At 49.6% G+C, this 14,016-nt stretch overlaps 1 protein-coding gene across 4 annotated transcripts; it reads right to left on the bottom strand.

Moving 5' to 3' along the window:
* Window positions 1-56: 56 nt before the first annotated feature.
* CDCA3 (cell division cycle associated 3) lies at window positions 57-13,048 on the bottom strand. Of its 4 annotated transcripts, none has more exons than XM_078611538.1 (8): window positions 12,756-13,048; window positions 9,364-9,527; window positions 8,638-8,848; window positions 8,408-8,479; window positions 7,627-7,822; window positions 5,947-6,032; window positions 3,313-3,503; window positions 57-1,574 (listed from the first exon to the last, which is right to left on the bottom strand). In XM_078611538.1, exons 2-8 carry the CDS (start codon window positions 9,499-9,501, stop codon window positions 1,458-1,460), a joined length of 1,011 nt encoding a protein of 336 aa, XP_078467664.1. In that variant the 5' UTR covers window positions 9,502-9,527; window positions 12,756-13,048; the 3' UTR covers window positions 57-1,457. The 4 variants fall into 4 exon arrangements, with proteins under 4 accessions (XP_078467664.1, XP_078467663.1, XP_078467667.1 ...); XM_078611537.1 differs by having other exon boundaries at window positions 9,364-9,586; window positions 12,756-13,045; XM_078611541.1 differs by having other exon boundaries at window positions 7,627-7,777; window positions 12,756-13,043.
* Between the last annotated feature and the right edge of the window lie 968 nt (window positions 13,049-14,016).

Genomic DNA, 14,016 nt, shown 5'->3' with positions numbered 1-14,016 from the left:
CATGGAAAGTTGCCTTGCCTGGGTGTTTGTCCTCAAAACCATTTTCGAAGACCAAATCGTGGCTAAAATAACTTTTATTGGCGAGAAAAATGTGCAAAACCGAGCGAGCCGTGACTTGAAGACCATACACGAGGAAGGCAACGAGAAGGGTGCAGAGCTCGTGATGAGCACGTGATTATCAGGTCTGCAATATACACAGCGAGGTCGAGTTTGAGAGCGCACGTTAGGTCGTGGCCGGTGGGGGCCCCGCATCAATGTACCTCTTTACACTTCACCATGCCCCCCCCCCCCCATCTTTTGTCGCAATTGTTACAGCATATCTTGTGAAGACCACGTCAGTCAAGCTGACCGAACGTTTAAACCAATATGGCGCCACACGTTTTCAAACCTCGTCACCCCACCACCACACTTGCCAGAGGCTTGAAAGCGCTGGCAGTGCATTTGGAGAGGAACCTGGAGCCGGACCGTAGTGTAACTTTTTAATGAACGCGGCATGGGAACTACCCGACAAATCACAACGCAGGCAATTAAATTTACTTTGGAGGTAGGGGGGGTGGGTTAATTGCTTTCGATTTGCACAAACACTTTATGCGAACGTTTCTTTTGGCCTTAACCCACTGTCCAAAAGGAATTGGGCCCAAGGTGAGAATGGGTGAAACAGGAATGGCCAACACCACGAGAACAAACGCAGCGGAACGAGACCATCCACATGAGCTGCAGGAAACCACGCGGAACTCAGAACAGAACTGATGATGACGGTGGCGTGATCGACGTCGCAGCCTACATGCCGGGCCGTCTCGGCGCGCTTTCTGTTGCATCTCATCCCTGTGCGCGCAAGGTGACTCGCCACCAGCGGGCATTAGTCCTGCCGGTACTAAGTGCAAGATCCCACTGGAGTAATTGCACGTAGAGTTTTCGGAAGTTGGAAAATGATAGACCCCCGATGTGCACATGCAACGGCCTGCTCTTGCCAACGACGTCAGGGGATCTTCAACATGCACAGTGAAGGAACTACACCGAGCGAACGAAATGGCACACACGTGGCAACATAAATGGGATGGAAGAGATTGAAGTTTGTGCGGATGGAATGAAACAACGACGGAACAATCCTGGCAGTGACGAGATGGAACGATGGTAAAGTACCTAGCGGGAGCAGGAGAGAGTCAAGATTTGAATGAGACAGAACACACGAGACGGTACAGATGGCGATGTTACGCGAGGACGAATTAGTCGATGCTCAAACAGGATTGTGGCGATTCATCCAAGCGCGGAGGGTGAATCGTCACGAAGTCTTAGAGGAAATTTCAAAGCCGAGTCTCAACTCCCGAGACTCGCGACTTTCCAAGAGGGTTCTGCTCAGGGGTGTTTGGCAAACTCCTCGTCGACCCAAGGCAATGGCAGTGGCTGCTGTTGTTGAGAATCTGCTTTGACGGCTTGCAGTAGCGGCGGCGGCATCTTCAGTCATCCAGAGCTCGGACGGAGCTGTTCTCCTTGTCACCGCCCATCACCCTCTCGTGCTTGCGCACGGCGCGAGCGGGCACGTGCAGCGCCTCACCGGAGCCTCCCTTGCGACCCTGGGTGGACAAACACACACACGCGCACATTACTACTGCGCCATGGAGATTCCAAACGAGACTCTCCTGGTTTCTTCAGTTCTCACCCAGTTAAACAAATAAACGTTACCACGTGTGAAGGTGTTCACTTCTCAATAGACAAAAATATACCCGCTTACCACTGGCACATCCGACCCGTGCTAGCGTGGGGCCCTCGCGGTACCGGAGGTTTTCCCCACTGTCTATTTGCTGTTCCGAGCCGGAAAACAAAACAACGTGATGAGCTGCTGGACTCATAGGACACCCGAATCTGGCAAGGGAGGCCAAGCAGGGCCAGGTAGGAATCAGAATATTTATTTGTACTGGAGGAATCCGATGAGCTATAAAGCTCTTTCACAGATGTTCAGGAGGGGCGGGTAAGAATGTTACAACAACAAACAATACAAAAACATGATAGTGGAAAGTACAAGAAAGGTAAACATCACCCAAACACAAACAAATAAAACTAAACCATGCCCATCCTACCAGGCAAAGCTCACCGAGGTATTCACTTATTTATCAGAAGCGACCTGGCCACAAATGATAGCTCAACAAAGTGGCTTATCATTTGGACATTTATAGCAGCGAAATGATCGAAATGATCGCAATGCATTCGACGTCAGTCGGCGCACTGCGAGGACACGGTGTTGCCGCGTCGCCTATGCGTGCCCTCGACTCGCCAATTGCTCGCAAACACGTCGGCGGCACGGCTTGGCTCCTGCAGTGGAAAAGCAGCTGGGTGTCTCCTATGCCGCGCACGGCAGAGGTCGCAATCGGGTACCCGATACCCGTACCCTACCCGATACCCGACTACCTGGCCGGGTACGGGTAGCCGTTTGCGACCCTGGTGCGGCCGGGTACGGGTAGCCGCACGTGACTCACCTCAACCAATGAGTGAGAAGGCCGTGAGTCACTGGTGAGTCACCGTTTGTCACTCATTTCCCAACGTCTTGTCTCTTCTCACAATTCAAGTTCCTAGAATCAACCCACCCGCGCCTGCAACATGGCTTCATCCCAGAGGTCGCAATCGGGTACCCGATACCCGTACTCTACCCAATACCCGGCTACCCGGACCCGACCCGGTATGGATACGGGTACCTGTTTGCGACTGGTGCGGCCGGGTACGGGTAAGGAATCAAAACCCGTTTGTGACCTCTGGCGCACGGCTGGCTCTGCTACGGCCCCGACACACGCTTTGTGTGGTGCAGTGGGGGGGAAAAGGCAATAGGGTCTTATAGGGAAAGAGAAAATAATGAAAATGATACAGATTAATTAATTCCCGGAGCACTTGTTTCAGGCTTATCAGGATGGCCAAGAGCAGTGGTTCTCAGTGCGGTCCCCGGAACCACCGGGGGTGGTCCGTGAGGCAAACGTATCTTGATCTGGACAATAATAACAATGCTTCGGACATTTATATTTTACTCATGATGTTTAATTAAAAAATGAAGTTAGGTAAACTGCCCTGGTTAAAATACCCTAACCCTAAGATCTAAATGCCCCTCTTTAAAAAAACAAACCTTATAGCTACATTTTTTTCTTAATTTTCCGGCAATATTAACCATGTTGCATGACTGGTATCAAGAGAGAGGTGAAACTGTTTTGTCACCAGGGTGCATCGGGCGATTGGTCCGCGGCCCAAGCAAGTTTGAGAATCCGTGGCCTCGAGGCGACCCTTCCCCCACCGCCTCGACATGACGACGCGGCACTGTGGGTTACTCGCCGTGACGGCCGGACGCTGGGGCTTGCCAGGAGAGTTGCGGTCGCACAGGGAGACGAGGTAGAGAGGCGGGCGCGGGGTCACGAGGGCGAGGGGCGAGCGCGGGGTCACCGACGAGTGGACCCCAAGGACCCGGGGGCCCACACGCTGCTTCAGCAACGGGCGCGACGGGGACACGGCCTTAAGTGGGCTCCCTGCTCACACGGTCATACATATTACACACACAGGTGCAGATGGTCATACATATAACACACACGGTCATATATATAACACATGCGTGCAGTCATACATATAACACACACAAGCGCACATGGTCATACATACGAGAACAATAACCACCATTTGCCACTAAGTGGCGGTGATGTGCATGTTAAGGCCACGTGAAGTGTTGAACGGCAGCTGGCAAGAGGTCATGGGACAGACCCAGAGGTGCCTTGGGTTGACTGACTGAGATGACTGGCAGATGCACCACCTGTGCCCCATACTGTGCCAACTTGCTGTGTCTTAGCCACTCGGAACTCTGCTCGTTGTTGTGAGCGTCGCTCCTCTCCCCTCTGCTGTTGCTGGAGGGCGACTGCCTCCAACTGCCCAGTAGCGTCCTTCACGAGCCTCCTCCAGAGCCCAATCTTGACACGGCTGGTATCAGTCATTGGCAAGTCCACTCAGCTCCACATCCTCTCGCACCACATTATTCCATCTCTTCTCTAGCCCGTGCCACACCCGTTTAGCCCCCTCGATCCGACCGAACAAGAGCTGTTTAGGCATGTGGTGGCTGGGCATGTGGGCTACATGACCCAGCCAAAGCAGCCTTGCCTGCAGGAGCTCAACAATGGGACTGTCCAGATCTTTCGAGGATTTGTGAGCTCCTCACACAATACATGCTGGTCAAACACAAGATGGATTGTAGGCAGGCCAGCCTAAATGTTTCTAACCGGTAAAGATGTTCTATTAGGGGGGGGGGTCCATGTTTCTAAAGCATAGAGAAGGGAGGGCATGACTGTGGCCGAGAAGACCCAAAGCTTCATGTGGAGGGACACACCAGGTAGCTAGCTTCTATACAGCGTTACGCAGCCAATGAAAAGATAATGCCACTCGACTAATTCGGAGTGAGACCTCTGCTGTCAAACCAGAGCCGGTCATGAGCAGACTGCCCAGGTATGGACACCTCTCCACAACTACCCCACCAATGAGGAGTTGAGGAGGTGGAGTGTTTTATGACACAAAATACCCAGACAGGTGCTTAATTTTGGAGGGGCTGACGGTAAGGCCCCACCTCTTAATAGCATGCTCCAAGTTCAGCAGCAGCACCTACGACTCCACTTCAGAGTGAGCAGCAATTACCAGATCATCAGCACACCAATAGAGAGCCATCCCTCGACCGCACCCAGGCATCCATCAGCCTCCCATTGTATCTGTACCAGATGGAAATTCATCCAGTACAGCCATGGAAAGCTTCTCAAACTACGTGGTCGAAATAGATGTTAAATAATGTAGGTGCCAGAGGACATCCCTGTCGCACCCCAAGGTTAACAGGGAATGGCTCTGACTTCCGGCCATGTAGCTTTACCCGACCACCATCATGAAGGTCCTTAATGATTGTGGGCAGTCAGGGACTCCGAAAGCATGAAGAACAACCCAGAGCCCAGGCCTATTGATGGTATCATAGGCCTTGACCAGGTCAATAAAGCAGAGATGTAGATGCTGGTGGAATTCTTTTCACCTCTGCTGTAGCAGACGGACAGAAAATATGATATCTGTGCAGGACCACCCTGGCCTGAAACCACATCGGGGCTCCGCAAGCCTCTCTTCAGCGTGCCTGGCAAGGCGATGTAGAATAATCCTTGCCAGTACCTTTCCCGGTACACTGAGGAGGGAGATGCCCCTGTAGTTTTTAAAGTCAGGGGGACCACCAGGGCATCCTTCAAATCCTGCGGAACCCACCCAGTGGTCCAGACTGTTATTATGATGTCAGGTAGGGCAGTCTGCACAGAAAAACCACCCTCCCTCAGCAGTTTGTGTGGGAGATCATCTCTGCCCAGCACTTTTCCTGGTCTTAGACTCTGGATTTCCTTCCGTACTTCAAAAGATGGCACTTCAGCCAGTCACTCATAGCGGGTTGACTACTTCTTACAATATTTGAGGCACAGCAGGCTCAGCAGAGTAATCCCCACTTTGCCCAATTATGTTTTCTGGGCTGAGGGATTTCCCCTCCCTCCAGACCTCACAGAAATGCTTAGCAAGTCTGCAAACTTGTGCCTGGGAGTTGGAGATCAGATCACCTTTCTTTCCCTTAAGTATGGCGATAGGCATGGCACTTCAAGTCACTTTTTTGATGGAATTAAAGTGATTTGTGATCGCGAGCGACTGAAGCAGACCCCATCTCCTCAGCAACTAGAACTTGGGTCGCCGGGTTCATAGTGCAGCGCACTAACCGCTACACTACCACTCCAGTCAAATTTACACAGTACAAAGACAAACATACACACAGACAAACACACAGGCACATGGACACATATGGTTTGTTGTGTGGTTAGGTGGTTATTTGTGTGGATGATTGCATGGTTGGGTGGGTTAGCTACGTGCGAGCGTGTGGTCAGAGTTGGCCGTGTGGTTAGCTGTGTGGGAGAGTGAACGCACCACAATAAATAGGCAACTCCGGCAGAACATTGATAGCGGCCTCGCACAGCGGAGAGCACTGCGCTGGGACGGGTGGCGTTTCCTCACTGTGGAAGAAACGCGTACGCACGCGTGAAGAACAAAGGCGACGAAGAAAAAGCTTGCACACGCATCGATTCCGCAACACTTGTTTTTGTTGTTTTTATTTCAACTCAACGCGAGCCCGGCTACACAGCACCGGTCACAGAACAAGAAGGGGGAAGAGCACAGATCCCGCCAGCAAAAGCCCGAGATCGACACGGCGGGGCTTGGTGGCGTAGTGGTGATGTCATCAGCTCAGGATGGGTGCCGTCAATCAGTCAGCTGGCGCCCCAGTATTTGATTTGTCTCGCACGGTCGCACCTCGGCTATTATATATCGCCACGATACATAGCCTAATTAAGTTAAAGTAAAATGTGAATGGAAGCACATTTTCATATAAATGTATTTCAACTGCGTTTTAAATAAGCGTTATTGTTCTTTCACAATAAAACAAAATAAATTAAATCACTATTTTATTTTATACATACGTGACTTTACCGAAAGAACCGAAGAGTATGGATCTCTGCAGTCACGAAAACTTCAAATCTAGATTGTTATTTTACACTTTTGTTGTTGTTGTTAAGGGGGCCCCCAACTCGTAACTTTGACCCTCCACGCTCGTTACGCCACTGGGGCTCACTGCCCCATCCAGGTGAGGAGCCTCTAGCAGAGCAGTGACCGTTTACATGGGGGGAGGGACAGCAAAAGGGAAGGGAGAAGATAACTAACTTAAAAGGGAAAACGGGAGAGGGGGAAGAGAGGGTGGGAGGGGGATTCTGCAACACTTTTTAACACGCATTTACCCTCGACAGTGTTTAATAAGCGATCGTTATTGAACGCGTATGTAGGGTGGACAACAAGAGGAAGATTAAAAGTGTACCATTCAGGAAAAATGGAAGGAACCGGAAAGAGAGGAAGAGCTAACAGAGAATGGCTTGACGATGACATAACGAGATTGGTGCCAGAAAGGTGTGGCGCTATTTGAGCATATTGGCACAAGACAAGAGAAAAATGGAAACAAATGACGAAATGTGGACTATCTGCCCATTATGATGAAGATTGAATTCGGGTTTGTAACAGTGCTCTATCCACTACCCGTACATGCAGATACAAACAAAGACAAAAGTCCCCCTATAAACTACACAGGCTGTTGGGGTAAGCGCTGTGAGCGAGCACATGTGAAGGTCGTCACGGCTCACGAGAAGGTGGTTAGCTCTAAGCCTGACAGTCTTTGTCTCCCCCAGTTGTAATATTTACACACCGCTCTAGGTTTTCATTTAAGGCTGAGACAACCTAGGAGAGGCCCAAAGACCGGTTCAGATATTCACCACTGTTATTGGGCATGAGTGGGAATCGAACTTGGTTCGCCGGGTTCGTAGTGTAATGTGCAAACCGCTAAACTACGGCTCGCCACGCACACACGCGCACACTAACATGTACACGCACACACGCGCACACTAACATGTACACGCACACACGCGCACACTAACATGTACACGCACACACGCGCACACTAACATGTACACGCACACACGCGCACACTAACATGTACACGCACACACGCGCACACTAACATGTACACGCACACACGCGCACACTAACATGTACACGCACACACACCTGGGGCTTGGTGGGGGAGCTTGGGGAGCAGCCGGGGGGTCCAGCGGTTCCTGCTCCCTCATGGACAGCACCACCGGCGGGGCGGCAGTGGAGACGCGCAGAGCCACCTCCTCCAGTCTGTCGTCAGCCTCCTCCCTGGGTGTATCGCTCTCTGGGTGTGGCAGGGTAAGCAACGCCGTGCACTGGAGTTCGTGCTCTGTTAAAATGAGGGGTTCGTCAGGTGGAATCGGTAGCACTGACCGCGGAGGGCATTGACGGTGATTGTGATGATAAAGATGATACAGTTGATGATGATTGATTATCATTTAGATACCGCAGCTGATGATGCTTCTGCAGCTAGAGATGATGGATTAACACAATGACACTGCTAATGATGCAGCTGCTTGTGATGTCGATGATATTCACAGTGCTAGAACAGTTGCTAACACTGTAGATGATAACGATGCTGATGATGCACATGCTGTTGACATTGATGATGGTAATAGGCTCTCAATAACCCAGGAAAAACTCCAGTGAGTCAAAATAATTAGTCATACTTTTAAACTCCTATGAAGACTTACATATCTCGCTTTCCCGTTGAAGAATATTATCATCAATAAATTAAATAATTCTGAGGACAAACGCATTTTAGAAAGAATTACAGAATCCATGCGTTTGCATGATTTCTCTCCCATGTTTGTAAGCGCGTATATATGTTTGCACGTGGGAAACCGGAGTGCCCGGAGAAAACCCCATGCACAGGAGGGTGGGGAGAGTGTCTGGAACATCCGGAGCCAGGTACCTGGGGCCAAATCGGATGTGTTCAGACCGAGGAAGACAAGGTCCAGCTGCATGGCCAGGGCACTCGTTGCATCTGGAGGGACAACAATGAACACAGCCAACCGGGTTTGTAGCGCATACTATACTATACATACACAAGTACACCCATCAAGCCCACCACGCACACCCTTCACACACTGACCTACTACATACGCATGCACACCCTCTGCGCGCCGTGCCCCCAACACATACGTTGTGTGTGCTTTTCAGGCTCCAGGCGCAGCGGCGTTCTGTCAAACTCCTGCGAGGGAGAGCGCGGGTCATTGACCGCCGCCACGTGACCCTCCTCCTTGGGAGCCACCACCACCTCCTCCTCCTCCTCCTCATAATCCTCCTCCTCCTCTCCCGTGTCTCCCACAGAAAGTCTCTCGGGGCGTCTCTTCTCCTCCGAGTTGCTCCCCACCTGACCGACAGCACACACAAAAACCGGCGACACCGCTCCACTTTCTGGCAAAGGCAGGGGTCGGCAACCAAAATAAGAAGAGCCATTCTTTTTTATAACTCGGTAAAAAATACCCCTTTAATGTTTCAAGAGCCGCAATGCATACATGTAGAAGTTCTTTCGCACCATACATAGCCAACCGTGCTAATCGGAGGTGCGGGGGATGGACAACAAACTAAACACACTAAAAAAGTGTGAATGCGAGATGATAGTCCTTAATAAATAACGTCCCGAAGCAGTCCTTCAAAGAGCCGCATCGGGCTCTGGAGCAGCAGGTTGCCGACCCCTGAGCTAAGCGTTGAGAGCGTGAATGCAACAGCTCCTGTCCGTCTGTCCGGTGTTTGACATGCGGTTACCGGCAATGCCAAATAAATCCCGATTTTTAACAACCCTATATATGCTGCTAGTCAACTACACCCCCTTTGTCCCCTGCGAGTGCGACGTAAACCAGTGGCCTCCTCCCCCACGCCCCGTACCTCGATGGGTGTGCGCTCGATATCGCACGACGGGGAGCGTGGGTCCTCCAGCTGGCGCAGACGGCGCATGGCGGGCATGGCGATGGGTGTCTCGGGCACAGCAGCGGCGGCTCCGTCTTTGCTCTCGTGCAGACCCATGGCTCAGGGAGGGATGGATGGAACCACTCGAAGGGATGAGAAGGACGGCCGCGGCGTCAACAGCACGATTGATTTGCTTCACAGTCTTGCAGAAGACAGCAGAGAGAGAGAGAGACATTAATGGCTATGCTTTCATGGCCACTTAGCAAATTATTCTCTCGAGTTCAATTTGATCTCTCGCTGGGGCAATTTAAACAATGGGCAAGTTTCTTAAATAGCTTCCCCCCCCATCATCCCTGTTCATCCAGAAGTTATTACTGGGTAATCCCACTTCCTCCAATACGTCCGGCCAATGTGGAAGAGGATAAAATTCTCTCTTGAGCCCCATCTCGTGAAGACCCCTTCTACCAGCAGTGACATGAGTGAGAAATTGCTGGGCTGTACCTTAACCTGTTAATAACAGACATACATTCGTTACACTTTTAAAGACAGCAATTAGTAATAGTCTTACATATTAAAACGTGTATGCGTTGTTTTACGGGGCTGCATGGGAATGAACAGCGCACGGTGGCGAGATCTTAACTACCTCGCCTGGTATACAGGTCGTGGGTTCGATCCCGACCCTGACACCTATATATTTGGAGTTTGCATGTTCTCATCCGTGGTCGCTTGGATTTTTCTCTGGGTCCTCCTGTTTTCCCCTTCAGAATCAACATGCATTTAGAGTATTTGTCTGCTACAAATTTCCACATAAGCCACTTCGTTGAGCTATCATTTAGTTTGTTTTAAAATAATCCGTAGTGGCAATGTGCCTGTACTTTATTGCTGCCACCCTCGCACTCCCCACCTTCACCAACCTGCGCCGACGAGCGTGATTCTATTCTTGCGTATGCCAGGTGCAGGTCTACGTTCAGCAGCTAAACGTCAATGTTTGTGGTCTGCTGGCCACGACGAGAGGGGCTTCAGCAGAGAGAGAGAGTTCGTGCAGTTTGGCTGTTCCTCCTCGGTTGAAAGAGCTTACTGTATGGTTCGTAGTTTGGATTGCTTGGCTACAATCGCTACTGCGGCTTGTCCTTTAACGTATCTCTTCCCTATCAATGTGGACCAATGTCTCTCTACGAATCTCTATGTATCTCTACGAGTACGTATGTACCCATGGGTCTCTGAGTTTCTATCTCTGTGTGTCTCTATGGATTTACTAAATGGTCCAGTTTCAGTTGCATGAGCCACAAGCTCACATTCTGTGGTGAGATATGGATGGTCAAAGAAGCTCCAGTTTCTGCACGGCCTGTGTTGTTGGGTCCTCATCCCGCAGTGGACAAATTATACCTAACGATTGCCTTACGTGTTGTTGTCTCACGTGATTATGAGTGAATTATCGGGTCACAGCACTCCGAGCATGTATCAGTGCAGCTATGGGGCATACAACCAGTATGGTCTGCGCACCTAACTACCTCGCCTGCAATGAAGGAGGTCGTGGGTTCGATCCCAACCCCGACGCCTGCCTGTATATCTGGAATCTGCGTGTCTCTCTCCTCGTGGTCGCGTAGATTTTTCTCTGGGTCCTCTGGTTTTTCCCTCCATGTTTAGAATCAACATCACACGTTTCGAGTATTTGTCCGCTATAAATTTCCACGTGATAAGCCAATTTTGTTGAGCTATCATTTGTGGCCAGGGCGCTTCTGAAAAAGAGCTGTACAGTATATCTCAGTGGGCCTTACCCTGGTAAAAAAAATGTGTTTATCGTTTAGTTTACAACGGAGGAACAGAAACGTCTCTCCTGAAGCCATCTCGTTATTGGTCAGCAGACCATTGGCATTTAGCGCCTCAATATATTGCCGCTGTGATAATACGCAAAAGCATAGGATATACATAGATACTGACCCACAGAGATATTCAATGCAAGTCACAGGAGTGCGATTGGGGTTATGGAAACCCACATTATGGAGCGGATAGTAAGCGGAGGAAGAGCAACACGACACGAACTCTGCCACGCTCTCGCTCTCCCCTGAAGCCCTCTCGTCGTGACTAGCAGAACTCGACATTGGCATCTATCTCCTGAACATACTCTACCATCATACACGCGAGGACAGGTTCAGAACAACTGTGTTCAGAACGCATTTGTTGTCATCATGAGACGTTTGTTGGCAGTATCAAAAAGGTCCCACGATATAGCTGCCCATCTCAAGGTATAAATGCTCTCATAGTGCATTGTTCGCCTTGGTCTGACACCGCTGGTGAGACGAGGCCATAGAGAAGGATGTCTCTGGTGTAGGGCAATCAGTTCCAACGACAATGCCATATTATTATCAGAGCATGCTTTGATAATTGGTTTTTTACCCTTTTATCTGGCAACAAAACTGACACCTTTTTTTACAAGGAGTCATGTTTGCATAGACCACAATACCTGCAGTCGCAAGGCAAACAAAAAACATAACTCTGATAATGTATGCACTGCCCTTACAAGGGTCTATGCAAACATGACTCCTTGTAAAAAAGGTGTCAGTTTTGTTACCGGATAAAAGGGTAAAAAACCAATGATCATATTTTTTCTTCTGGCAAATGAGGTTCCAATGGTGTAGAGCATGCTTTGTTTGTACGTTCATCACAAGTACTGTGTGTGGCTAATGCGAATTCAATTCATTGCGAAAGGTATCTATTTGGTGTTTAAACATCTTAACACAACTCCTGTTGCATTGCCAGAAAAGTAAAAACCTATTTTTCAAACTTTTAACACTGGCAAAAAGGTCCCATGATATAGCTGCTCTGATAGGACTTGGTGCTGTTCGTCTTGTGGCTCTTTGGTCTGACACTGGTGGTGAGACTCGACCATGAAGAAGGCTGCTGTCTCTGGCGTAGGGCAATCAGTTTCAAAGACAATGCAGATATTATTATCAGATAAATGTTTGAATATCTTAAAACAACTCCTGTCGTCAGTTTAACACGTAGTAGGCTTTCACGACCAACATTATTCATAATTAAGGTTTTTCTGGGTTAGATCGCGTAAGTATAATACACTTACGCGATCTAACCCAACAAACTTTCTTACCTCCTGTTGTATTGCCATAAAGGGTAAACACTGATTATTATTATATCTTCACTTAAAGCTTCCGTGAAGAATACTTATCATTAATTTAAAGCTGTTGTTGTACAGAACCTACCTTAAGCACATTATCGGTTGACGCTCATACTGCTTCCCTTGGCAGTGGTGCACAAACAACAACAATAACAACCGACACGCGTTCGTCAGCGTCGATATGAAATGTACAAATATAACAGGCGACGACGTTTCGGGCGAATGTCCCGTTGCCTACCTCAGCGTGGGAAGAGCACCCGCGGCACGGACTGATCTCGGCTCTCACAGCGGGCGGGCGGGTGCTCCAGGTCTCATTACCACGACGTTCTGCTATATATGTGTGTGTATGTAGAAATAGAGACTATAATTGTAGAATAAAACTGTTTAACTTTAAAACCTGAGGCGACTCTGGCCTCCCGCAAATTCAAAACGCAGCGCCAACGGCTCTGACATCACCACCCCCACCACCAGCCAATCAGACGCGAGGACGAGGGGGGAGGTCGCTACCGACGTTGCGATTGGTCAAGCGCAATCGTGACATCTTCAAGGTCAACCCCCCCAGCCCACGGTGGCTCGGTAGTGACGTCATTTGATAAATATGCATTCGTTACGCGGTGTGGGCGCTCTCTCATTGGTCCGTTTGAAATAACGTTCGCCGGGAGTGACGTCAAACCTTTGCCCGCGCTCGCTGCGTCGGCGACGTCACGTCAATTTGAACGCTGTAAAATGACGTCACGCGCCCCGTCGCTTTCATTGACAATGACGCGCGAAAACAAGTAGTCGTCGGTGACGTCACGTTATTTAAACCTCGCTTTAATTGCCACTGGTGCGCTTATGCAAGTCAGGATCGGGGACGTCACGTAATTTGAACTCAATAAATGACGTCACGCCCTCGGTCGCTTTAATTGACATTGGCACGCGATAGACAAGTATGCGGCAGTGACGCCACGTAATTTAAACGCTATCAAAAACGTCACGCACCCGTCGCTATAAATTGCCACTAGCGTTTCTGCAAGTCAGATTGTTCTAAGTTAATTATTTGTCTAAAGTTGATTGTTGTTGTTGTTCAAACAACTTCGACTTTACACGTAGGTTCTTTATTAGCAAACAACTTCAGTGGTATTCGCTGCGGGGCGGTTCGCCGCCTGTTGCCAAGGGTACCGGCGGTTCGAACCCAGGTGGCCGCCCGCGTTAATACTGCGGCTGTGTTAATGACGATGATGCTCCTCTGTTGTCCACAATAGAGGCTTTTTTGAGATAGATCGCGTAGATATAAATGTGTCGTTAAACCCGCCACCACCCGACACGGCCAATCAGTAAGGTTTGTCACGTAAACAAAACGTGTCGATTCGTTACTAGTACAGCACTAGTGTATAATGTAGTATACTAGTACAGCACTAACCGGCTGTGTGTTGGAGAACAAAACCACAACATTTACAATCTGAGCACGACGTTTCGCCAGTAATTACAAGCGGCATCATCAGGCGGACAGCCAGATT

The sequence above is a fragment of the Lampetra planeri genome, chromosome 36 (assembly GCF_965212315.1).
Source record: "Lampetra planeri chromosome 36, kcLamPlan1.2.h2, whole genome shotgun sequence".
NCBI classification, from domain to species: Eukaryota; Metazoa; Chordata; class Hyperoartia; order Petromyzontiformes; family Petromyzontidae; genus Lampetra; species Lampetra planeri.
Note: the sequence above shows the minus strand (reverse complement) of the source record. Positions and strands in the feature narration are given on the sequence as shown.